We start from the raw sequence: 27,177 nt of genomic DNA on the forward strand, positions 1-27,177 counted from the left end.
TCCAAGGTGCCCATGGTAACTTGCTCCAGCTGTTCAGCCAGTGCTGCTTATGTCTCAGACCAAATAGTCTGTGTAGGAGTTATTTCCATGACTGTGCCCCTTTGATATGGGTCTCTGCCACTATTTGCATGTTTCGCCTAGTTCTGGTATTTGCCCAGTGCACAGTGGTGTTGAGTGTACAGCTGTCCTATTCCTTCTGGGAACACAGTACACACATACGCTTCCTTCTTACCTGTGAAAATACAGCTATTCTCTTATGCACTTTAGTGCATTCGTATAAGCAAGGTCATGATTTTGCCTTAATACTTAAAAAAAACCCAACTCTATTACAACTAAGATTTCAAAATATTTACAAATGTGAAATACCTTTTTTAGCTCTTTTTGCTGAATTTCCTGGTGTTGTTCCAAATGTAATAGCTCTGCTTTTTTGTTTTCCAGTTCCTGAATACATTGTGCATAGGCTGATTGAAGCCTTAAAATAAAAAAGCATTAATAATAAATATTGAGGGTCAAATTGTTCCCTGCATGAGAAAAACCCATCAAGTGGGCAGACAATGCCATGAGCCACAGCTTACGGAGTTTTTGCCTCACCATTCAATCAGGGAAGGGCTGCCCGCTTATGGAAAAGGCAGGAGATTTGGTCACCTAAACCAGGGTGGAGCTTGGTAGATCCATGGACCACCTGTCTGCTGTAAGAATCCTGAAATCACTTGTGAACCCACATGCCTTATAATGCCACATGGCTACAGCAAAACACACGTTTACTAGCCTAGCTAGGGGGTGTTAGAGAGTCTTGTTTTTTTAATCAATGCATTTTTTAAACCTGTGTTAGAGTACCTAGACCAAAGGAAAGGTGTTCCTTTAATCAAATGAGCATATAAAGCCATATAAAATATATTTTTTAAACAATTAAGCATCATGAAAACTGTTTAACTGAGTGTGTAGCTATTGATTATAATCTCATAAAATAAAATTACTAAAATATTAATTCAAACATGAATTTGATTTTCTAATCTACAATATCTTTTAAAAAAACAATATAAACCAAAGGGAAGAAAAACGTTATTTAGCTCACAAATTCTTTACAATGTAAATGATGTCTTTCAAATACATACTTCATTTGATTTTCTTGGATGTTCTTACATTCTCCAATTTTGAATAATTCTTTACGCAACTGCTGAAATTCCGCTTCCATCCCTCTCCAGAGGGCATCACGTGACTGCAGCTCATTTCTCATCTCTGAAAGTCCTGCCTCCATGTTCTAAGTAAATAAATGATTAAAATGACTCAATAGTGGCTTTAAATTCCATGTTCTTGTAGCATAAATATTCTGACATATACTTTACATTACATATTTAATATGAATTTATTCTGAGGCCAGTTCCTATTTTGGAGTAGGCATTGCTTTTGTAAGGTTTTCAACAGTCAGTCTCTCTCTCCAGAAATGTCGCTCAAAAATAAGATACTTAAAGTTCTTTAGGTCATGCATTGCTAGGATGCGTTTATCTCTGACATATTCCTAGGAAACCTTCTACAGTGTTATGGTAACTTCTCATTTTATTTAAGTTTTCCAAAACAGTTTCAGTTTGCTTCAGTGTGTTCTATCTAGACCATGGGTTCTCAACCTTTTTCTTTCTGAGCCCCCACAACATGCTATAAAAACTTCACGACCCACCTGTGCCACAACTGTTTTTCCTGCATATCCAGTATATTAAAAGCTGTATTAAATTGATAATTATACAGCTAAACACACACATATACATATATAATATAAAAAGAAAAGGATAATATACATACAAAAATAAAAACTGAATATTATTTTTTTTACTTAGTGTGAAACTTGTTGTTGGTGCTGACCTGCAGGCTGGGTGGCCCAATGAGGTGACAGGGGGAAGAGGTGGCGCTCCCTCCCTGAGCCCCACCACCTAGGGCTGAAGCCCAGTTTATTTTGGTGGACCCCTTGAAACCTGCTCGTGGCCCCCCCAGGGGACCACGGACCCCTGGTTGAGAACTAATGTTCTAGATCATACTCTATGATGCAGGATTCAGTGGTACCATTTAGTGGTATTTTATATTTTCCTGACATTGAGGTCTAACATTTTATATCCTGGGAATTCTGAATAAGGAGAAGATTAGGTGGAGGTGAATGGCTCCAACAGACACTCTCTAGAAGCTTCCAGAAGCTTGCAGTGTATGTGACTAGATTCCACATGTGGAAACATGCAGAGGCCACTTTGAAGTAGAATCTATCTAGCTAAAACATGCACTCATTCATCTCCAAAGCTATCTGCATCTAGTCAGAGATGACAGTTTATTTATAGCATCAACTATACACGCTTTCAAACCATCACTATTGAGCTTTGCCCTCGGACTTCTCTAGTGTTGATCCTACTTCACCTTTCATTTCTTGGAATTAAAAATGTGACAAACAACTGAAATGTAAACATCATATTGTTATGAGCTTGGTGAAAGCTTGTTATGGGATTGAGACTGATAGGTGTGAACTCACCCTAACTGGAAGCAGAAGCCCCACGTAAGGCAAAAGGAGTGTGTGAATCTGCCCAGAAGTGAGCAAGCATGTGTGTGTGTGTGTGATTACACTAATAAGCTGAGAACAGACATGGTGGCTGATCCTGGAAGAAACCTGGGGAGAGACTTTTGGGTCAGAGAATGCAGGCTGATAAGAGTGCTCCTGGTGCTGTAAGCAAAATAAGCTGTTTCCTGCTATTTGATTCCTTCTGCATTCAGAGATCACAGGACTTTGTACATTCTTTGTAAATACACAAAACTGCATCAAAGAATTACCTAACACCAATTTTTATTCCCAACTGGAACACCCATAGGGCCCCAAACCCGACTAGCTGCTTGGGTCAAAAAGGGCAACGGTATTATGCTTGAAATAATATCTATGTATAAGCCCTCATTATAACCAGTATAATTATACCAAAATATGAGCATATAATTTGAAAACATAACTTTTGAGCAATGGCAAAAAAAAACCCCAAGTAGTGGATAAAAGAAACAAGGATGTTCCAATGGTGGTAGACTTTGCCTTTAAGATAGTATGCTAAGAAAATGTTAGTGTTTTTCATCACTTCTTCGTTTTATTTCAATACATTTAAAAGTGAAAAGAAAGCTTTTTAACCTTCAAAAATGATGATGGAAATTTACATCTCAGAAAAGTGAATCCAGAGCAGCTATTGCAAGTGAGTCCTTTCAAAGGGTTTATTCCCCCAGAAGGGGGGGTCTCAGATTAGAGTGACTTTTCTTCTAACCAAAGAGGACTGTGGTTTTCTTTGTCTGAAAGGATTGCTGAAGTGATGTGAAGCACTCTCTCTCTCTCCTGCAGGAGTTGGGCATACTGACTAAATTCTCACAGCCTTTCTTGGCTTGAGAAGGGTGGACCAAGCTTTAATTGTATATAGGATCTCTAGCATTTCAAGTATTGTGCTACAACTCCACCACTGGACTGGCCCTTTGTTTAAAGGGTTAAAAGCTTTAGTTAAACACCGAAGTGCATCTCTGAACATTTCCAAGTAAAAATTAAATTTAATAAACTCTTAATAGAGGCTACAAGGACTTACTCATGGCTACCTTAGAGTTTGATTCTTTTAAGAATTGATTTTAAATGTATGAATGTATTGTCAAGCATTTACTATAAATACCAGAAATTCTGCAAGGCCTTCTAGTTTGGCTGCTGGATCCTGCATGCTTTTCAGCTAAATTCCCTGTATAACACTGTCATTGCTTCCAAAGAGGCAGGAAAGATTTGGATTCCAGGAATCTGTCAGCTCCTTGTGAGGCGATAGTGAGTGGACACAAACCCAGGAAATTCTTATTACTATATTTATCATCATATAACTCCTGCTTTGGAATCGAGCAGGAATGGATATTAAATAATAAAAGCAATAACAAGGTTTATAATTCAAAGAACCCAGAATGCAGCTATGTTTAAACCTTCAGCAAGCCAGCAGTTTTTCTCACAAACAGTGCTTCATTTGTCCACTATGTGCCTTAACTAGACATTTTGTTTTGATAATTTCAAAATGTTTTTTATTCTAATTAGTTTAAATTTCCAAACCAAAAAGACATTTCAAACTGGAAAACTGGATTTTTTTTTGTGCTGAAAATATCAAAAGAAACATTTAGACAATTTCAAAACTTTTTTTTCTGAACTCTTCTTAATCAAATAATTAGTCAAAACCAACACTTTCCTGCAAAAAGTGTCAGTTTTGACAAATTAGTATTTTCCAAAATTTCCAACCAACTCTACTCAACTCTTCCCTGTACCTGTTCAGCTTCTTTGTTAGATGTGTGTGACTGAGTTGTCATATAAATTCATTACCACTAGTGAATTCACTACCACCACCTGAACTATGCAGACCTGCCAAGTGTCACACACACATACAGGCCACACCTCAAATATTTCCAGACCACAGCCCAGACTGAGTTCAACAAGCTGCAGGAATGACCTTTAATCATGGCTTATGGTTGTTAAAGAACATAAGAATAGGCATGCTGGGTCAGACCAATGGTCCATCCAGCCCAGTATCCTGACTTCCAACAGTGGCCAATGCTAGGTGCTTCAATGAGAATGAACAGAACAGGCAATTATCAAGTGATCCATCCCCTGTCATCCAGTCCCAAAATCTGACAGTCAGAGTCTTAGGGACCATCTTGACTAATAGCCTTTGATGGACCCATCCTCATTAACTTATCTAATCCTTTTTTGAACCCAGTTATACGCTTGGCCTTCACAACATCCCTGGCAATTAGTTCCACTGATTGATTGTGCGTTGTGTGAAGAAGTACTTCCTTTTGTTTATTTTAAACCTGCTACCTATTGATTTCATTGGGGGACCCTATTTGTTGTGTTTTGTGAAGGTGTATAAATAAGACTTCCTCATTCACTTTCTCCACTCCATTCATGATTTTATAGATCTCTATTATATCCCCCGTTAGTCCCAGTCTTTTTAATTTCTCCTCATATGGAAGCTGTCCCAAACCCTTACTCATATTTATTACTCTTCTCTGTTCCTTTTCCAATTTTAATATATCTTTTTTTGAGATGGGCAACCAGCATTACATGCAGTATTCAAGATGTGAGCATACCATGGATTTATATAGTGGCATTATGATATTTTCTGTCTTATTACCTATCCCTTTCCTAATGATTCCTAACATTCTGTTCACTCTTCTGACTGCCACTGCACACTGAATGGATGTTTTCAGAGAACTCTCCACAATGACTCTAAGATCTCTTTCTTGGCTGCTGTGGCTCCCCCTGAGCAGGCAGCCAATTGGCCTCTGGCTCACTGCTCCCCTGTTGGATCCCAGTGGGGGAAAAAGCAGCCAGAAGGAGCAGGCAATCAATGGTGGGAAGGACAGAAGGTGAGGGGGGCCCAATACAAGCCCCAGGCAACCCACCATAGTAACCAGCCAGTCCCCCTCATCCATGCTTCCTCTCTCCCTCATTCCCAATAGGACCCAGCTCTCCCCCAACCCTTCACCACCCCACTCGGTTCATCCCAACTTTCCCAAGATACCCTCTCCAGCTCTTTCCTTCTTCCTCCCAGACACCCCCCTATCATCTTCCTGGACACTCTCACAAACATATCTTCCCTAAGCTACCACCCATCTTCCCTCATGCAATGACTTTACCCCCGTCTTCTCCCTCTTGGGTACTCCTACAAACACAGCTTCATCTAGCCTCCCTTACAATACCACAGTTACCCCATCTTCTGTCCAAACAGCCCCATAAACCTCAGATATGGCCCAGCATCTCTCAGCCACCTCCACCCATACAACCCCCAGACCATCCCACAAATCCACCTGCTGCAGCTTACCTCCCCACCAAGGCAGCTCCAATACACCTTTCAGGCACCCACCCTCCTGCCACAGTTGCCAAGTTTTGTGATGCTTAGATGTTAAGCAGAAATGTATGTGTATATACAAATAATTTGCATACATGCAAATGACCTAATTAGACATTTGCAAATAATTTGCATAAATGTCACACATGCTTGAGTCCCAATGATTCTGGCATATCTCCTCAAATGGAGGGAGACGTCCCAGGAGGAGAGGATGAGAGGATGATCAGGGAAATAAGTAAAGATTCTCAAGAATAAAGAAAATAAATACTAAATACTACATTAAATTAAACAAAACACTGTAACTAACTGAAAGTCAGAGGCAAGCTTGACCAGCTCTAACGTGGGCATGCTAAATACTCTATCTGAGGCCTAGGTGATTGAGAAGGAACTGAAGGCAGTTTGCCCACACAGCCCTACATAGCTGGCACTGCTACCAAAAATCACACCGAACTGGAGCACCCATAGAGACCCTAGTCAAAGAAGAACTAAAAAAGATACCAGTAAGACTGCCTTCCGAGGATACCCTCCCAAGTTCTGGCATGGAAGGCAAGCTGAGGGAAAGAAGGGTATATCCCAGATGGGGCTGCAGTATATAGCACTGCAGAGATTCTGGACAGCCCTGAATCCCACAAAACCAGGGGACAGGCTACCGCAACTTCGACAGGCTTCAAGGGTGGTGGGCAACCCTAATACCAGGTTGCGCTACCAGATCTGCCTATAACAAAATATATTACCATACATTTTTTCTAGATACTTAGATACAATTTCATAGCATCTTGTGTACTACTCCACGTAAGCCAGACAAACAACATTCATGAAAGCCATTGATACACAAGATACAGTGAATGAAGCTGGGTTTCTTTGGTGAAGTGTGAGATGTAAAGTGTGAGGAATAAAACATAGACAAGAATAAAATAAATGACAGTACTGCATATCAAAAACATTTTTGTTTTCTCTTGTGTGTCATTCAAAAGATGGCACATCTGGAAGCACATTATGGGTTTTGTAAAGAATGAATGTACTTTACATAATCATCCTCCATACAAGTGTTCCAAAGGAATTTTGAAAATGTATTCCTCAATAATTAATGCTTCAACATTAATTCCTTTAGCTTTATTCCACTGTACTTCTAGAGAAGAAATACCATTACTAGTCATTACCTGGCACTGTGTTTGGTACACTGTTAGTTCCTGTTGTAGTTTTAGATTTTCCTCTTGTAACTTATTCCTGTTCATTGCTATTTCATTCACAGTTGACTTTAATTTTTCAATAATGAACTCATCCCTCTCAATTTTGGATTGGCTGGAGGTAGCTACGTCTTCCTGTTTCTGGTTCTTATTGCTGATTTGGAATTGATAATTCTGTGTCTGTTTCTATAGAACAAGGAAATAATTTCAGTGAAATTCAAAAACTATATTTCGTCCCTTTAGTCCAGACCACTACCAATAAAATCAATAGCGGTCTTTTCATTAACTACAATGGGAGTTGGATAGAGCACCACAGAGAGGCTTGTGCACGCTGGAGGATTTCCTTGCTGCTTCTCCAAAGGACAAGGGATGTTCCACTCTTGTCTTTATTGGGCCTCAAATCCCTTGCCCTCAGTGGAAGAATGTAGTCGAAACTCTGAAAATTTAAGTTTGCAGAATTTCTCAAAGAGTTTTCCCTTCTTGTGCTTATTTCCCTAGAAGGGAAAGATATAGACAATAATGTGAGTAAATACTAATGTGAATGTAATGATATATTTGGACCACATAGCTACAGAAAAATAATTAGCTGAGCGCAATTTTACCCTCCAATATATTGACTTCAATAAGAGTTGTGTATGTGCATTTGAAGGCAGAAATTTGCCCTTCACTTTTAAGCTAACACCACACAATCCATATATAAAAAACCCAGTTAGTTACATAGTAACTGTGCTTCTCTGAGATGATTGCCCACATGGATCCACTCAGCTGGGGAATAATTGTACCTTCAGAATCTTCTAGAAAGTACTATTACGCAGGGATCTGAGCTGAGGGTATAATGGGATTGGCCTCCAACCATCCTGTAGTCCCTTTTACTAATTAGGGAATCCTTCAACTGAAAGTTGGGGAAGGTGGGCAGTGTTTATGGATCCACAGTCACCTTGGAAAATCAGTTACTATGGTAACCACTTTCACTGTTTCAAGAATTGACCATGTGGATCCCCACTCCTGGAAGATTAACAAGCAGCAGTAATTATCCAGAAGATGGGTCTGAATTAGCTGAAAAATGACAGCAGGACTGCTCCTTCAAATTGGGCATCAGGTCTAGAGCTCACTTGAAAGAGTAATGCTGCATAAAAAAGTGTACAGAGCTACAAGTAGCATATTTCATTGATGGAGGCAGTGAAAAGGCATGCTATAGATTGTCTTAGGTCCTATTTTGTGTGTTCTGATATCTTTTGGTGGCTCAACACCCGTCTAAACTGAGGTAAAATGACCCAAGGTTTTAGCCTCATATTACACGAAGTGCTAGATCAATAAAAGTATTTAGGCACCTATCTGTCTGTGGCCATATTCAATGCCAGCATGCCTTCTTATGGCAGTGATTCGGCCTCTGTTTCTCTCAGGGCCTTCAGCTGATCTATCCAGCTTTCAATACCTTCCAGGTGATTTAGCCCTCCAGTTAGGTCACATAGCAGTTCCACCCCTCCCCGGGTACCCAAAGTTCAAAATAAATGCAAAGAAATATAAACTATTCCCTTCTCTCAGGGAGGCCCTGACTGGGAACAGTCCACCCCAGATCTTGGCCCCAGCCAGGCTTCTCCGCAAGACTGATAGCCTGGAGCCTATCTCCTGGATGGCATGGAACCTGTCTTTAGGCAAGAAGGCTTTTATAGTTGTATAATCTATCAAGACTCCAAAAAATCTACCCTTTGTGCTAAAGTAGATTAAAAAATTAAAAACTGACTGACCAAGTAACTATATAAACAAAACAGTAAACCTCAAAGCCAATGAGGAGAGCACAGAGTACAACTTGCTGAACCCATTGGTGGTCAAGAGGACTGGAAAGTGTGTCAAGCGACTTCAACTGTTACAATCCCAGAAATCAGTGCAAGGAAAGAAGGATGAGTGGATACATCAAACATTACTTTCTAGAAGATTTTTGAGCTTGGATTCTGGGGTCGCACTGTTCTCATGAATGGGGATCAATATAGACAATTATTGAATGAACACTAATAATTTGTACTACTTACTTTGCAAGTCTTCTTGCAGTACAGATCATCCTAATGAACTGTATATTCATAAATAGCATAGAAGAGATACCACCTAGACAAGAACCTGAGCAAGACCCTATATGCATCATGCTTTTTTAAAGCAAAACTGAGTATACATTATTTTTCCATATTTATCTATTACAAATATTTGTAATACTCATTTGGTACGTATTCACAATATACAAGAAAAACTTAAATAAAAACTACTCCAAGTATCAAGTATTAGTTGTTTCAGAGAGGATTCCCCTGGATTTACAGCAATTTGTGCATATTAATTCTTCTTTAGAGTCACGGTAAATTTAGCAGTGTTTTAGAAAGACACGATGAGTGAGGTAATGTCTTTTATTGGACCAACCTCTGTTAGTGATAAAGACAAGCTTTTGAGCTTACACAGAACCCTTCTTTAGGTCTGGGAAAGTTACTCAGAAGGTCACAGCTAAATACAAGGTGGAATAGATTGTTTAGCATAAAGAGTTAACATGTAAGAGACCATTCAAGGTGAAGTGGGCAGTTAACATCTCTGCAGTCATTGAACAAAAGAGGTTAGTGGGTTATAGATTGTTGTAATGAGCCATATATCCAGTGTCTTTATTGAGTCCATGATTTTTAGTGTCTAACAAAATTATGAATCTTTTTAAAGTGACGAGGATTCCTTTGAGGATGAGGACTGAGAGGTCAGATATGGAGTGATTGTTTTCTGAAAAGTGTTCACCCAGGGGCAATATGGTGCTTTTGTTTTTTATCATTTTTCTGTGTGAGTTAATTTGAAAACATAGTCTCATTTCACCCACATAGTTGTTATTAGGGCACTTAGTGCACTGTATGAGATATACTGCATGTTGTGATAGGAGTGTGTAGGACCTTTTTCACTAACAGAAATTAGTCCAACAAAAGATTACCTTACCTACCTTGTCTCTGTAATACCCTGAGACCAACACGGCTACAACACCACTGCAAACAAGTGTTTTAGAAACATTTTAGTGTTAGTTAAAACAGCTCTTTAGCTGAGCTCATGGTTCAATTAATATTTTTCTAAAGCAGGAAGGTAGAAACTATACCTGAAATAAATTACACTTCTCAGACAATAATTTTCGTTGAGCATCTAAAGAAATGAGATGGTTTTGATATAGTGTCTCCTTCTGATCCCATTCTCTTGATTTTGCTTTAAATTCCTGAAAAAAGCAACACAAGGTCACTAAGCCTTGAAATCATTTTTCTCCAAGTTGCACTAGTGCACTCTTAATAATGAACACTCAGATTTTTTTTATAGTTCTAAGAAAAGTCACTTGTGTAATTAATATATATTTATTATTAATAATGAGGGACAATCAAATCTGTGGGAAGAAAAGAAGTCAGGAAATGCAAAAAAAAAAGTTTTTCATTTTCTTGCAACAAGAGAAAATTCCAGCAGTTGAAAAAGTTGTTATTCTGAGCACGCTGAATAATATCCACAATAACTGAAGTAAAATGTTAGAAAATTTTTTAAAGTTTCATATATCTTCAGTTGTTGTAGACCTTAGAGGCCTGATTCACCACTGTGTTACTCCAGTTTTATACAGTGTAATTCTTCTGATTTCAATGGAGTTACACCAGTACAAATTGGAATAATGCAGCAGTAAGTCAGGCTCTTGGTGTTCAGATGAACAATTTCAGTGCAGAATTATATTTTTTCTTAAGAATGTGGGAGGGCAGCTAAGGGGGAAACTTTTCCTCTCTTGCCCTTTTTTGCTGCTCATTCTGGTAATGGTTTTTGTGAAGTTTTTTAAGTGGTAGGAAGAATTCCTGCCTTGAGTTCACAGAATTTAAACCCAAACCTGATTAGTAATTTCTATTATTTTCATATTTCTGTAACGGAGCTTTAGTTAGGTGTTTAAAGGTATCAGAATTTAAATATTCATAACTAGACTTTGAAGATTATACCCAATAAAATAATTAGTAGTACTCCATAGCTACTGGAGATTGTTGCTTTTTCAGTTTGGATAAAGAATCAAAGTAACAATGCATTGATTTACACACAACCCTCCCTCCCCCGAAATATCTTTAAAACCCAGACTAGGAACTTCATTTTTCCAAATGGAAATGTAGGTTCCAGAGACGTAGATAAATTTGTGCAGTTTTCCTATCTCAGTGTAATTATGAATTTTGAACAGTCAAATTCTGTTTGCTGCATCTATGCCCTATGAAGCTGATTGATCCATAATTTTTCTATACTTTTACTACTGTCTGTTTCGGAATTATAAGCAAATATAAACAGCTTTTATTTCTTCACAACATCAGATACAATGCATATTCATCCGACTACAAAGTGAGGACTGCTGGTTCAAGAAACTAGTAAAGTATTGCTGAGCTTCAGTAGATTTTCAATACAGTCATTATTTTCTTAATATTAGACTCTGCTGAACACATTCCAAGCATTCATTTTTCATACTGCATAATTTACCAACTGGTAGCACTGTGTTGCATTGTATTCATGTTCAAACCCTGGATAAGGTCATTCTCAGATTAGCAGGTTCTGAAAGTGTCATGAAAGATATATATTTAGCCCTAGATGGATGCATAAACCATGCGTTACTCTAGTAGTAACAACTGTTAGCCACTCTGGTGGGCTCCAAGGCTTGACAGATTTTATAATGGTATGGGCTTTTCCACGTGGAAGAGATAGCCACACCTCTATTGGAGGGCTGGTGATATGCCCTATTAGGCAGGAACAATCCTCTGTAGGTGGGAGGAGTTAATCCTACGCTCTGTGTTATGCAAGAAGTCAGACTACATAATCAAAATGGTCCCTTCTAGTCTTGAAATCTATTAAAACTAATTAATAGTGACCATAACATGAAAAGCCTAGAACATCCCCCTGAATGCAAAAATTCCTCTGAACCATTCCCTTATTGAATAATATGTCCCTCAGAGATCAGGGACAGAGTAACTGTTTCTTTCAAATTTAAATTTATGAGCTGGCTGATCTATATTAACAGGACTAAAAACAGTATTAATAAAATTAATGCCTTTGAAGAACAGAAAACACTGTCAACACACAGTTCTTTCCATATTGTATACAGAACACTGTACATGCTTATGGGATTTACAGCCTGAAACTGTAAACCAAGTATGAATCCTGAAGATATACTAGATAACAGCAAAATATACTTACTTCCAATTTCTGGTTTAAATTGCTCATTTCAAATGGAGTTTCCAGATTTTCTGCACATATTTCTTTACCGTGAACCCTATCTTGTTTTATCTGGTGTAACTGTAGTTTTTCATAGCTTTGTGTCAGTTTACAAAACTAAAAATGAAAGGAGATATGAATATTAAGAATATGTGTCACTCTTCTATCTCAGATAATCTTTTATTTAAGTCATAATTGGTAAATGCAGTGAAGCTTAAACATTCTAATTAGTGAATCTCTGTAACAAAGCACCAGTTACTAAAAGTAAATGATTAAAGATGAACAAGACTAAGCTTTCATATAACCCTGAGTGTTTGTTAACTGCCCAGTTAAACACAGATTTACTTCACTGTTGTTTTTTTCTGTTGAAATTTTGTATGGCACTTTTGTTTTTAATCATGTAAAATCAATTCTTGTACTGTATTTATATGAATTGTTTTACATTTGTTTAGTGCCATCTTGTGTTGACAATTTTTAAAAGTGCTTCAGTAACCAGAATAAGAGATTAACTGGTTTATATTCACTTATTCATGAAGACGTTTAGCAGTTTAAGGTATTTAAATGCTTAATTTTAACATTAAAACTGTTGATATATTAGGGATATGGTGGTTTCATTACCTTGGGATCATCAGGTACCAAATAATACCAAATATAACTCTGCATACTGATACCTATAATGAAGGGATTGCTCTGGAGCCATGGAAAGAACAGGGAGGTAGACAACAGGAGGACAAAGAATAACTCAGGTGCTGGGTACAAGATGGAAGAAGGTAAGCTAAGCAGCAGAAGACATTGGTGACAGGGTAGAGGGAGGGAATCAGGCAGTAGCAGGAGGATTCTCGGAGGGGTTGAGGTGGAAGGAACTGGGCCATACTTAAAATGGCCATTGTCACCACATTTGCCAATATTTTACAATTTTTACCATGGACACTTCTCCAAATAATCTGGAAGTCTAGTAGCTGCCAGTCCCTCAGCCACCAGAGTTTTGTGTTTACATTCCACTGAATTTTAGCCCTAAATTAATGTTAATCTTAATTAGCAGGGCCTCAAGATTAACACCCTATATTATTATGATATATTATTTTTCAGCACTCAAAAGTATGCTGGGCCCCATGTCTCAACCCTGAAGAATTCACAGTGTAGGTTTAGGTATGACACACAAGTGAGGGTAGTAAACAAATGAGGGGAATGGAAGAAATGAGGTCGGAAAAGGATTACACTAATCAGATCATGTGGCTACTTAGTTTAGGCATGTGTATAAACTGATACATCTGGGGTAGGGAGTCTTTATTGTTGGACCATATCAGGGAATTTCTGTATTAGAACCATAAAGCGTATGTGTATAACAAGTCTGAGGCCAAGAGAGACAAGGGGTAAGATTGAATTCAATTGAATTCCCCACAGTTTAGGCCTCTTGCTTTTCCATTTCTGTGTCTTTCCCTCTCTGTGAGAAACATGCAAGGCCAAACTGCTAATTGTGTTAACACATCCTAAAACAGAAAGTCTGTTCTCAAAAACAACTGTAATTGTACTTCAAAACAGAACACAGCTTTTAACTTGTTTGCTATATATGTTAAAGTTTAAGTAGATTTGCAACATCCTGAGAGTTGCTAGAAGTTAAGAAATAGTAAAGTAATAAGTGATAAATGTATGTTAAAATAGAGGATGTATGTGAATGGATGCTTGATTTAGATAAAGAATGAATGGTCAGGGAAGTGCCAGCCTAGGAATTACAACTTCAGTCTCGATTGGCTGAAGAATGCGCAGACTAGAGAAAACCGGATGACCACCGGAGGGCAGGCTGGAATCCACCCAAGTGCCCCCCCCTCCCCCATGGAGGGCTGAAGACTCCGAGAACAAGATAACACTCAGACATTCAGTCATCAGGGATGTGCCACCTGCTGTTTGAAAATCACCTCAAACAAACATCAGCAGAATGAAGCAATTCCCATAGACTTGTATAAGGACAAAATCCTATAAGAACAGACTCTAAAGACTGAAAATTTTGAGTCCGGTTCTGCAACCACCCTCCAGGAGCATCGGATGCGCATCTGACAAGGACTCGGCTCCACCCTCATGTGTAGACTACCTGGCCAGTACTCTGCCATGAGCAACCTCTAAGCTGGTAATTATACCAACTCTGCAGAACTTGTATGAATGAATGTGTGAATGAATAAGGAATGGTAGTGAAATAATATTGAATTGCATATCCTAATTTTTCTCTCTCGCTCTGTATTTACAATAAATGTGGCGTTTTGCCTTGCCCTCTTTATAAGATCCTGTTGGTAGTATTTTATTAGTGTAACATAATATTCATCTTCTTCAGGACAGAATTGCACTTTTAGGAGGGATCTGAATGAGGAAAGAGTGAGTGGTACCTTAATGAATAAGAATTTGAAGGATGTCCCATGCAAAGAGATGCATGAAAGAAGCAGAAGGCAAAGAAGCAGAAGAGGGAGAATGTAATGAAGGGGGCATTAAGACTGGCATGTCTGGCAGAACAAAGGAAGTCGCAGAAAGCAAAGGGGGCAGGTGGCAATTGAAGTCAGGAGAGAGTGATGTATGGCTTTACAAGCCAGAACAAGAAGTTTGCACTTCATACCTGTAGAGCAATAAGAAATCAATGAAGGGGTTGAAATGGTCTGAGTGCTGGATAACAGAGAAAATTTTGGCAAGCTGGGACCCAAGACCAGAGAGAAAGAAATTATGCTAGTTGGTGTTGAAGATGTTCAGAGTGTAAACAAATAATCTGACTGTTGTTAAGATGGACAGGAATGGTCAGATTTTTTAAAACTATTATGAAGGGAACAGGTAGGATTTGCTCATGGCTTGGATGTGCAGAAGAAAGAAATATGCTCAAGGGCACAATTGTCATGAAAGATTACATTAATTATTCATTAATTATTATTATTTCTTATTTATTATTATGAGGAAGTTCTATGGCCTATTTTATATAGGAGGTCATACTACATAATCACAATGGTCCCTTCTGGCCTTGGAATCTATAAATCTATGACCGCCAAGTTGTGAGTCTCAGTAACAGAGAGGATGGTGAAGTTGTTAACAGAAACAGAAAATGATGGCAGTGGAGAGCATTTGGAGAAAAAATGTTTAACTTGAGATGATGACAAGCCATACAAGATACCACAGCGATAACAGGAAATATGATAATGTAAGGCAAGATTTAGATCTGATGTAATTTATGGATTATTTAATTGTACCAAAATCCACCCCACAACTAGTGCTAAAAAAAATAGTTACTTACTGGTACAGTAACTATTGTTCTTCGAGATGTTGTGCACATATATATTTCACTGTAAGTATAAGTGTGCCCAATGCAGTTGAGCCAAAGACTTTTGCCAGCATTATCACCAGGCAGCACAACAGGCAGCATTTGCTCTCCTCGTGCTCAGACTGATGGCATACAAGGGGTGTGACCGCAGCTTTCCTCTCTGTTCCTTCACACCACTGCCTATCTAATATCCGAAATAGTGGGGAAGGCAGGAGAATTGAAGCATGTATATGTGCATAATACATCTTGAAGAACAACAGTTACTGTACAGGTAAATAACTGTTCTTCCTCCTATGTGATTGTGCACATATACAATCCATTGTACACAACAAGGTAGTGTTGGCCACACTGATGGCCACTTTGAGCGATGTTCAGGCAGTGAGATGTCCTTCAGAGATCGTGGCCAAGAACTGTTCTTTGTATTCTTCAGGCAGTTTTGTCCCCCAATTTGGAAACTGCTCACCAGTTAATAAAGGTACAGTGCCTGATAATTCAACACCCTCATCTGAAGAAGCACAGTGATATAGGCCAATTGATAGTGCCAGAAAGGCACTATAAATCCAATCTTTTAAACTTATCCTTTGAAGTGGCCCTAGGATGAGACTGCTTTGAACACTCATTGGCTACCATAACCACAAGGGATTCTGGGACAGGGTGGGTGAAGAAATAATCAAATTCCTGCTGAGAAACCTGATAACACCTGTCCACATGTTTAAGAATGGGCAGGACAGAGGCCAGCATCTGCCAGAGGTTCTTCACAAGTTCCAGAAAGGCTTCATTAATAGGACGGACAACCCTTCTTGTGGTAGGTGTTTGTAAGATATCAAAAAACTTCTGTAGGTGGTCTTGCACCAGCTCTTCCTGCAATCCTAGAGATGTGGCCATGAGGTCCTGAAACACTTTAAAGCCCTCTGTTGGCTGTGGGGTGGGGAGGAGGGTGATGTCAACTGTGGGGTGATGGCCTTATGCATCGAAGAAGATGAAATATGCTGATGGGAACACCTAGATGTTCTTCTCTTGCATCTTTTTCTGTGGACTTCAGCAAAGGAGGGGATTAAGGGATGGTAGGAGGATCCTCCCTTGAAGTCTCCAGAAAGGGAGAATGCAATCAACTCCTACACTGAGACTCCAACAGTGGTCTAGACACTCTTGGGGCAGTCCAAGATGCGCAATAAAGCCAAAGGGGGATTCCACTCTTTGAACTGCCCAGGAGGATGATAGGCATAATACAAGGACTTCCTTGTAAAAATGCCAATCTTGTCCCTTGATTCTGGCATCACTAGTGTGACCTAAAAGGAGACCCGAAAGACTGTGGAGGAAATACAGGTCTATCATGGTCCAAATTTGAACAGGCGGTATAACTCTCCTTAGTGAATGGATGAGCATTCCACTTGTCATTCGTGGAGGTCTCAATGTCAGCAAAACCTGGTGCTGTCCTAAAGGTACTGACATAGAGGATGTATATGACGGAGCTGGTGGAAGCAGGCAAAATGGTCGGAAGGCAAAAGAATAGGTCAGTGTCAGTGGTGCTGACAGTGCCGTCATTGAGGGTTGTGATGAAGAAGCCAGTGGAAGTGAGGAATCTGTGATTGTAAATGATGCTGGTGGCACTGACCTGGGGGAGACTGTAAGGTAAGGTAAGAGGCAAGTGTTCTGCTGCAGGTGCCGGGGGTACTGGACCCAACAGTGCTGGGAACAAATATGTTTTTTATAACAGTGAAGACCGCAAGCTCAACGGCACCAGTGGAAACAGTGTTGACAGTGTCACCTCAGACAGTGCTGGTAAGTGTCAGTATTTGTGACCTGACCTTGACATGACACTGGAGGACTCATGTGGGGTGCAGAGTGAAACTTCAACTGCCTCTCAGATAAAGAAGAAAGTTTAAAATGTTTCAAGGAGGCCACCGGAGAAAAAGAAGAGCAGCATTTTGTCTTAGACTCTGGGGCAGCTGGAGGGGTGCTCCTTGTGGCCGAGCTGTTCGTTCTCTTGTGATCAGGGTCATGCACTGCGGAGGGAAGCATTATTTCTTTTATAAGATGGACTTTGAGGTGGAAATCCCAGTTTCTTCATCCTCATAGGAAAGGGGGTACAGATAGGACATTTGTCCCTCACACACCCCTCACCTATGCAAATTAGGCAGCTTTTGTGCCTATCTGTAACAACAATCACAGCCCAGCATGTGGCACATTGTTTGAATCTTGGGGATTTGTTCCTACTGAATTCCTAAATAAAAGGACTCTATCTAATAAACTAAATTATGCTAAGGCTAACTATAACCAGAACCTTGTACAATTAGAGAAATCTCTGACTAGTGGCTGGTTAACTGAAGCTGAAGAGTGATGGGGAGCTCCAATTCGTGCTAGAGATGGTAAGAAGGAACTGAGAAAGATGTGGTGGTCATGCCCCTTTTATGCCCTTTGTTTCTGAGCATGAGGAAAGCAGGGCAGCATAAGCCACTTGGTGGTAATGGTAGCAAAAGTCTCCAACTCTAGTGCACTGGATGCACTTATACCTACTTACATTTATATACTGTGGAATATATATGTACAGAATCACTAGAGGAAAACTAGAATTCTTTTTTTCACTGTCTAATGCTTAACTTCTCAGTAGTCACACCAAGATGTAAATATTGTATCTATATTTACAATGCAGGGAAACATTGTAAGTTACAAAAACAGCTTTTGTTTCATAACTGTTTTCGTAAATGACTGGAAGTGGTAATTAGTTGGCAACCAAAACACTCTCAGCTTATTTACAAAGCTGTTTGTTTGTCAAATCAATTTCTCCAACCAAATACAGGCAAACACAGATAAAAGAGAAGACTAGGAAGGGAAATGGAAGTTTAAAAAAGAACAGATGCTCCATTTTATGGTCTGGTGGTATGTGGGTAAGGAATGTTGTCACCATCAGATCAAAATTATAGTTCTTTACTTGGCCACGCCAAGTCCGAGGTCCATCTGAGGTTTTACTGGAAGACTGATTTGTTGAAGAGGTCTGGTTGTTGGACAAACTATGTCTACATTACAGAGCTTATGCAGGCACAGGCCCCTGGTGTAGATGCAGCATGTGCTGACAGGAGGAGTTTTTCTGCTGGTGTAAGAACACCACCTCCCCAAATAACATTACCTATGCCAACAGAAGCACTCCTCTGTTGGCATAGTTGCATCTACACTGGGGGTTTTATCAGCAAAGCTATGTCACTAGGGTGTGGCTTTTTTCACACCGCTGACTGACATAGCTATGCTGGTATAAGTTTTAAGTATAGCCCAAGCCTTTGTTTCTTTCCCTTTCCCATTAGCAGAAAACACTGAAGACACCATCAGATAAGAAAGAAAAGACCAAATCTAGGACTGTCTAGGCTACATTGTTAAAATCTGAGAAACACTATGGACTGAAGTTCAGTTAACCTGACACCCATTAGACTCATAGCTAAGAGTGGAAAACAGAGAAAAACAGAGAAAAAGGACAGACATGGAGCAAACAAAATAATCAAAAAGCAAAATGAATCCAACCTGATGCCTCCTCCTTCCAGTTCCCTCTGGTTTTTATACCTCCTCTCTCATGGAAAACTACCAATCTGTTCATAGCTGGAACTATGAACCTGAAAACTATGAACCTGAAAGCTGTTTCCAGAGCTTTCCAGTAGCCTTCATAACACAAATAATCTTAACTTAAAAACAAGACAACCTTGAGCAATCTAAAACATGTCAACATAAAGACAGTTCTCAAATCAAGATTCCCTGTGTGCAATCATCTTCTAATTATCATGACCCTGATTAAGTGATTTTAGCCCTTTAAGGTACTTAGTCCATAGTCCACAGGTCTTACATCTGGCAGAGACTCTTTCCATGTCCTTTGGTCACAATAAGTCCAGTGTGGAGAAGTAGATTCAGAGTTCTCCTTATAGAAATGATAATTGAACCCATGAAAGTGGATATGGTCACCCAAAGTTAAAAAGTGTAATAATTTACCATTCACAAATCCATGAAGACACATCTATTAAATTATACATTAGAAACATTTTTTAGAAAATAGTTAAGGATAAAATTTTTAAATGTAGATAACACAAATTGAACGAGTACAAAAATACTTCATATTTATCAAACCAAATTCTCAACACAAAGTAAGTCTTTAAATATAATTCTAAAGAAATATTAGCTGATATGATTAGAAATGGAAATATAAAGTAAGTTTAGAAAACTGTTCAAAATCTACTAAACTAACCTGAAAATATTGAACCACTGTAAAATACTGAATCTGACTTTTTCCTTACTTGAGACTTCAGTGCTTGAAGTTGAGCTTCGAAATCCCGAGCCATCTCATATTTAGTCTTCTGCAAGCTGTCTAACTTCTGTCGAAGTATCCCTACCTACATTTAGAATAAACATTCAATTTTACTTTTTCCAAATAATTCCTAAAAGGTTAATATTTAACATAGACAAAATTGTAAATAGGACTGGTGCCCCAAAGGTAAATATTTTTATTGTACGTATTTTAACAAGCTATTAAAAAGTAAAATTAGATACCACAAAACTAAATTGCTTAAGTTTGAGATTTTGTACCCAAAAAGTCCACTGCATATTTACATTATAATTTGATTATAGCATTATATAATTGTGTAATGAAAGATCTTGTCTTAGGAGCAATTCCTTAGACCACCACCTGACCTGAGTAGCTGAGTTGAGAACTGGGCAGATTAACATCTGCGTGAAAATTTTGCTGGACTAGCCTCATAAATAAGCAGTGCCCATCACTCATTTAAGGCAACAATGAACCTCTTTACATTTTTATCTTTTCATGTGCACGTTTATGCATTACTTAAAAACAAAAACAAAACACAAAAACAAACAAACAAACATCCCGCTAAAATGAAACAAACTCACAAGCATCGTGGCAACAAAATGTAGGTAAATCTGAATAACAGAAGGGGTTGCCATTGTGGATAGTGAAAAAGGTAAAATAGAACCTTACTGCACAGATCGTCTTTCATGTGTGTATAGAAAATCACACCTGCTTTCATTAGTGACAAAACAATTTTTTTTGCTAATTTTTACTCCTATTAACTCTGCAGAGCCAACATAGCCAAGAGTTCGCAAGATGGATTTTTGTCCACATTTCTTTACTAAACTTGAATTACACAAATGCAAATTGTTGGGAGACACTAGGATTGCACTATAATCTCTGAATGTATACCCAGTAGATATGACTGTGCATCTGTACAGTGTCTAGCAGAAAGGGTGTCTGATCTTCGATCAGTAATCCTAGGTGGTACTGCAATATAAATAGTAATAATGATGGAGTTGCCAAGGTGTAAATGAAGGCCTAATTTGGCCTGGAGAACCTTTATAATTAGTGAGAATGCACAAGAAGGAAAGAGGCTAACAGCGGGAGTTTGCCTGGGAGCTGTCCGAGAGGAGGTATGCTAAGTGCTGCATTAGGGGGGCTGTGTTGGTGAGTATCTGAGTGTCTGCTGCTGGGACAGTTGGTCAGTTTGACCGTGTGCTTGATTGCTTGCTTGTTTGTTTGAAAAGTGTGAATTGGGAGTGCTTTGTTCCAGGTGGGCCTTGAGTGGGCCTGACTGGTATATAAGGGCAGTCAGCAGCGAACCAGCTGAGTGGTGAACAGTAGAGGCTAACAGCGGGAGTTTGCCTGGGAGTTCGCTTGGGGAGAGCGCACTGAGGCTTTCATCTGCAGGTTTCTCTGAGTAGTTCCTGCAGCAGTTGAGGAAGTTCTTAAGAGGACGGTGATATGGAAGGTGAGCGATCAGCTGTTGTAACCTGCACAGGTTGTGCCATGTTTGTCTTTCTTCCACAGGACAGAAGCGACTTTGTCTGTACAAAGTGCAAGCTGGTCTCCATATTGGAAGAGAAGGTTCGAGGGCTGGAGAAACGAGTATCGACTCTGCGTTGCATAAGGGAAAATGAAGATTTCCTGGACAGACGTCAGGAGATGCTTCTACGGCCACAATGTTCTGAAGATTCAGAGCAGGCGCAGCAGGGACAGAAGGATTGTGAAGAGGTTTGGCAGCATGTGACCTCCAGAAGGAGAAAGAGGAGCGTCCATGCACCAGCAATGGAGATACAGGTGAGCAATCGTTTCCATGTTCTCTCTACAGATACTAGATGACCCATCTGAGGGAAGGGAGCAGAAGGAGACTCCACCGATTGGAAGGCAAAAGATGCACTGTCCTAGGGATGGGGGTTCCACGACCACCACTCCCAAGAGGAGGAGGAGGAGGGTGGTGGTCGGGGACTCCCTCCTCAGGGGGACTGAGTCATCTATCTGCCGCCCCGACCAGGAAAACTGAGAGGTCTGCTGCTTGCCAGGAGCTAGGATACACGATGTGACGGAGAGACTGCCGAGACTCATCAATCCCTCGGATCGCTACCCCTTCCTGCTTCTCCACGTGGGCACCAATGATACTGCCAAGAATGACCTTGAGCGGATCACTGCAGACTACGTGGCTCTGGGAAGAAGGATAAAGGAGTTTGAGGCGCAAGTGGTATTCTCGTCCATCCTCCCTGTGCAAGGAAAAGGCCGGGGTAGAGACCGTCGAATCGTGGAAGTCAACGAATGGCTACGCAGGTGGTGTTGGAGAGAAGGCTTTGGATTCTTCGACCATGGGATGGTGTTCCAAGAAGGAGGAGTGCTAGGCAGAGACGGGCTCCACCTAACGAAGAGAGGGAAGAGCATCTTCGCCAGCAGGCTGGCTAACCTAGTGAGGAGGGCTTTAAACTAGGTTTACCGGGGGAAGGAGACCAAAGCCCTGAGGTAAGTGGGGAAATGGGATCCTGGGAGGAAGCACAAGCAGGAGAGCGCAAGAGGGGAGGACTCCTGTCTCATGCTGAGAAAGAGGGACGATCGATGAGTTATCTTAAGTGCCTATACACAAATGCAAGAAGCCTGGGAAACAAGCAGGGAGAACTGGAAGTCCTGGCACAGTCAGGGAACTATGATGCGATTGGAATAACAGAGACTTGGTGGGATAACTCACATGACTGGAGTACTGTCATGGATGGATATAAACTGTTCAGGAAGGACAGGCAGGGCAGAAAAGGTGGGGGAGTTGCGTTGTATGTAAGAGAGGAGTATGACTGCTCAGAGCTCCGGTATGAAACTGCAGAAAAACCTGAGAGTCTCTGGATAAAGTTGAGAAGTGTGAGCAACAAGGGTGATGTCGTGGTTGGAGTCTGCTATAGACCACCAGACCAGGGGGATGAGGTGGACGAGGCTTTCTTCTGGCAACTAGCAGAAGTTGCTAGATCACAGGCCCTGGTTCTCATGGGAGACTTTAATCACCCTGATATCTGCTGGGAGAGCAATACAGCAGTGCACAGACAATCCAGGAAGTTTTTGGAAAGTGTAGGGGACAATTTCCTGGTGCAAGTGCTGGAGGAACCAACTAGGGGCAGAGCTTTTCTTGACCTGCTGCTCACAAACAGGGAAGAATTAGTAGGGGAAGCAAAAGTGGATGGGAACCTGGGAGGCAGTGACCATGAGATGGTCGAGTTCAGGATCCTGACACAAGGAAGAAAGGAGAGCAGCAGAATACGGACCCTGGACTTCAGAAAAGCAGACTTTGACTCCCTCAGGGAACAGATGGGCAGGATCCCCTGGGAGAATAACATGAAGGGCAAAGGGGTCCAGGAGAGCTGGCTGTATTTTAAAGAATCCTTATTGCGGTTGCAGGAACAAACCATCCCGATGTGTAGAAAGAATAGTAAATATGGCAGGCAACCAGCTTGGCTAAACAGTGAAATCCTTGCTGATCTTAAACGCAAAAAAGAAGCTTACAAGAAGTGGAAGATTGGACAAATGATTAGGGAAGAGTATAAAAATATTGCTCAGGCATGCAGGAGTGAAATCAGGAAGGCCAAATCACACTTGGAGTTGCAGTTAGCAAGAGATGTTAAGAGTAACAAGAAGGGTTTCTTCAGGTATGTTAGCAACAAGAAGAAAATCAAGGAAAGTGTGGGCCCCTTACTGAATGAGGGAGGCAACCTAGTCACTGAGGATGTGGAAAAAGCTAATGTACTCAATGATTTTTTTGCCTCTGTCTTCACGCACAAGGTCAGCTCCCAGATTGCTGCACTGGGCAGTACAGCATGGGGAGAAGGTGACCAACCCTCTGTGGAGAAAGAAGTGGTTCGGGACTATTTAGAAAAACTGGACGTGCACAAGTCCATGGGGCCGGATGCACTGCATCCGAGGGTGCTAAAGGAGTTGGCGGGTGAGACTGCAGAGCCATTAGCCATTATTTTTGAAAACTCATGGCGATCAGGGGAAGTCCCAGATGACTGGAAAAAGGCTAATGTAGTGCCCATCTTTAAAAAAGGGAAGAAGGAGGATCCGGGGAACTACAGGCCAGTCAGCCTCACTTCAGTCCCTGGAAAAATCATGGAGCAGGTCCTCAAGGAATCAATTATGAAACATTTAGAGGAGAGGAAAGTGATCAGGAACAGTCAGCATGGATTCACGAAGGGGAAGTCGTGCCTGACTAACCTAATTGCCTTCTATGATGAGATAACTGGCTCTGTGGATGAGGGGAAAGCAGTGGATGTGTTATTCCTTGACTTTAGCAAAGCTTTTGATACGGTCTCCCACAGTATTCTTGCCGCCAAGTTAAAGAAGTATGGGCTGGATGAATGGACTGTAAGGTGGATAGAAAGCTGGCTAGATCGTCGGGCTCAACAGGTAGTGATCAATGGCTCCATGTCTAGTTGGCAGCCGGTTTCAAGCGGAGTGCCCCAAGGGTCGGTCCTGGGGCCGGTTTTGTTTAATATCTTTATTAATGATCTGGAGGATGGTGTGGACTGCACTCTCAGCAAGTTTGCAGATGACACTAAACTAGGAGGCGTGGTAGATACACTAGAGGGTAGGGATCGGATACAGAGGGACCTAGGCAAATTAGAGGATTGGGCCAAAAAAAACCTGATGAGGTTCAACAAGGACAAGTGCAGAGTCCTGCACTTAGGACGGAAGAATCCCATGCACTGCTACAGACTAGGGACCGAATGACTAGGTAGCAGTTCTGCAGAAAAGGACCTAGGGGTCACAGTGGACGAGAAGCTGGATATGAGTCAACAGTGTGCTCTTGTTGCCAAGAAGGCTAACGGCATTTTGGGCTGTATAAGTAGGGGCATTGTCAGCAGATCGAGGAACGTGATTGTTCCCCTTTATTCGACATTGGTGAGGCCTCATCTGGAATACTGTGTCCAGTTTTGGGCCCCACACTACAAGAAGGATGTGGAAAAATTGGAAAGAGTCCAACGGAGGGCAACAAAAATGATTAGGGGTCTGGAGCACATGACTTATGAGGAGAGGCTGAGGGAACTGGGTTTGTTTAGTCTCCAGAAGAGAAGAATGAGGGGGGATTTGATAGTAGCCTTCAACTACCTGAAGGGGTTTCCAAAGAGGATGGAGCTCGGCTGTTCTCACTGGTGGCAGATGACAGAACAAGGAGCAATGGTCTCAAGTTGCAGTGGGGGAGGTCCAGGTTGGATATTAGGAAAAACTATTTCACTAGGAGGGTGGTGAAACACTGGAATGCGTTACCTAGGGAGGTGGTGGAGTCTCCTTCCTTGGAGGTTTTTAAGGCCTGGCTTGACAAAGCCCTGGCTGGGATGATTTAGTTGGGAATTGGTCCTGCTTTGAGCATGGGGTTGGACTAGATGACCTCTTGAGGTCCCTTCCAACCCTGATATTCTATGATTTTATTAACCAATTTTGACTTTAAAATCCCAGATTGAATTAGCTGGGCTGGCATTTGGAAAAACTATCAAATCAACTTTTTACTTGTAAACAGTGGACATATATGAACTGGACATAATTGAGACACACTAAATATTGAACCGCTCAATGACATTTTTACAGTAATTTTTCAGAGCAGAACCACATTTTAATACAAAATATCAGAGATCATTACTGATCTTTAAAGAACTTGTTCTGTATTCTGATGTGATACACTGAACAGGCATATTTATAAAGTATGCTATTAACTAACTCCCAGAATTAAATGCTTTCTTTATAGGAGATGGTATTCATGTACGTACCTCTTGACCTTTCAGATCCAACTTGCTTTGGGCATTTGCTAATTCTTGATCCCGGACATCCATTCTTGCCTCTAAAGCTCGCACCTTCCTTTCCCATTCCAGTTTCTTGTTGTTTACCATGATGTCAATTTGGTGGACTAATTCCTGAAGCTCAGCTTCACATGGAGAAGCTCTAATAATAAAAACACAAATTTTCCAAATATAGATTAAGAGACAAAAAATATTTTTATTCAGATTACTGTAACTTATTTACTCTCATATAAATACCCGGTCTTTAGGGGTGGGGGCAGAAGGGGAGGAGCCTTAAAGCTAAAGGATGACTTCAAACATAGACAGAATCCCAATTCATGATTCTTACCTTAGCTTGAAGTTAGGGTCAGAGGCTACAGTGTTTTTTTCAAAGCCCTTACGCATGGCAGTTCCAGCATGTATTCTGGACTTCCTATCAAGAATAAATACCTTATAATACTTTCTGATTATAGTCTACCATCCATTTAGCATGTTATTTGAACAGGCAGTGGACTACTGTGGAAGAATCAATGCAACAATAATAGCCACACAATAGTGCTGCCATATGAACAATATATAGTTAAATTAGCAGCTTGTGTTCATTATTTTTTGTCAAATGGATATTTTCCCCTGTAGATCTGATAGTTGGTCATATAAATAACATGCTTTGCTGAATAGTAAACTTTCATTTCCACCAAGTTCCATCTCTCAAAATCCCAAGTGTGGAGAGTTCAAAACTACATCCTGCCAGACCTGGATTTGGTCATACAACCCATAGCTAATGTAATGGTTCCCAATCTTTATTTGCCCTAAGAGGGGCTGTCAGATAGTGCTTCCATCCCTATGTCTCTATTCTATATTGCTTAGACCATACCCGTTACCGTGGTATGTGGGTGCCTTCCAGAGTGAAGGATAAACAGGAAGACCAGCATCTGTCCTATGAGATTTCTTCTCCATTCACCCTCTCATATGGAAAAGTTATGTCTTTTTCTTTAACTATGAACCTCATTCACTGCTGCATTATTCCAGTTTTACACAGGTGTAACTTCATTTCTGTGGATTTATTCCAGTGTAAAACTAGAGTAATACTGTTGTGAGTCCAGCCTTACCAAAAGAGAGCAACTAAAAAATTAGCGTGGTCAAACTTGATAAGCCAGCTGAAGGGAATATTTTGACTGAACCCTTCTATTAATTTGGGCATTTAAGTAAAACCTACCCTGAAAATCCTACAGGGAAAGACTTAAATTAGCTGAGTATTTAGAAAGCTTGCACATAGCAAGCACAGATATCCCTACCCAAAAGAAAAGGTGGTTATTCTAATTATTCAAGGGGAAACAGTTAACTCTATCACATATAAGTGAACTGATATTTTCAGAAACAGATTAACTATTTTAATATATAAACATTTTAATTAGAAAAGCTTGATATATTAACAGCATTATTTTTTGTTATAACATCAGACACTTAGATAAGTTTAAAAAACACCTTGTTTCAAGCAGATTCATTTTTCACTGATGCGATTAGCATCTCTGAATAGTAGACA

At 40.4% G+C, this 27,177-nt stretch overlaps 2 protein-coding genes across 8 annotated transcripts in view; one reads left to right on the plus strand and one right to left on the minus strand.

Annotated features, from left to right (window-relative positions):
• The window catches only part of LOC101931329 (uncharacterized), a 167,396-nt gene that overhangs the window by 94,569 nt on the left and 45,650 nt on the right, over positions 1–27,177 (plus strand). For 2 of the 5 annotated variants that reach the window (XM_065581640.1, XM_065581644.1), the window contains exon 2: positions 21,388–21,657. The exons of 2 other annotated variants lie outside the window; for them this stretch is intronic. Coding sequence is in view for 1 of the 3 variants with exons in the window: in XM_065581645.1 (XP_065437717.1) it covers positions 21,322–21,657 (336 nt within the window). In the remaining 2 variants the exon portion in view is untranslated. Of the gene's footprint in view, positions 1–20,996; positions 21,658–27,177 lie in introns of those variants that run through there. One more of the 5 variants, XM_065581645.1, reaches the window with a different exon arrangement.
• Positions 1–27,177, minus strand: part of DEUP1 (deuterosome assembly protein 1) — an 84,865-nt gene that overhangs the window by 38,531 nt on the left and 19,157 nt on the right. For 2 of the 3 annotated variants that reach the window (XM_065581638.1, XM_065581639.1), the window contains 7 exons: positions 25,626–25,797; positions 19,847–19,942; positions 12,263–12,397; positions 10,170–10,283; positions 7,034–7,246; positions 1,116–1,261; positions 367–472 (listed from right to left, as the gene is read on the minus strand). In XM_065581638.1, coding sequence (XP_065437710.1) covers positions 367–472; positions 1,116–1,261; positions 7,034–7,246; positions 10,170–10,283; positions 12,263–12,397; positions 19,847–19,942; positions 25,626–25,797 — 982 coding nt within the window. Of the gene's footprint in view, positions 1–366; positions 473–1,115; positions 1,262–7,033; positions 7,247–10,169; positions 10,284–12,262; positions 12,398–19,846; positions 19,943–25,625; positions 25,798–25,983; positions 26,087–27,177 lie in introns of those variants that run through there. The other variant, XM_065581637.1, reaches the window with a different exon arrangement.

The sequence above is a fragment of the Chrysemys picta genome, chromosome 1, assembly GCF_011386835.1.
Source record: "Chrysemys picta bellii isolate R12L10 chromosome 1, ASM1138683v2, whole genome shotgun sequence".
NCBI classification, from domain to species: domain Eukaryota; kingdom Metazoa; phylum Chordata; order Testudines; family Emydidae; genus Chrysemys; species Chrysemys picta.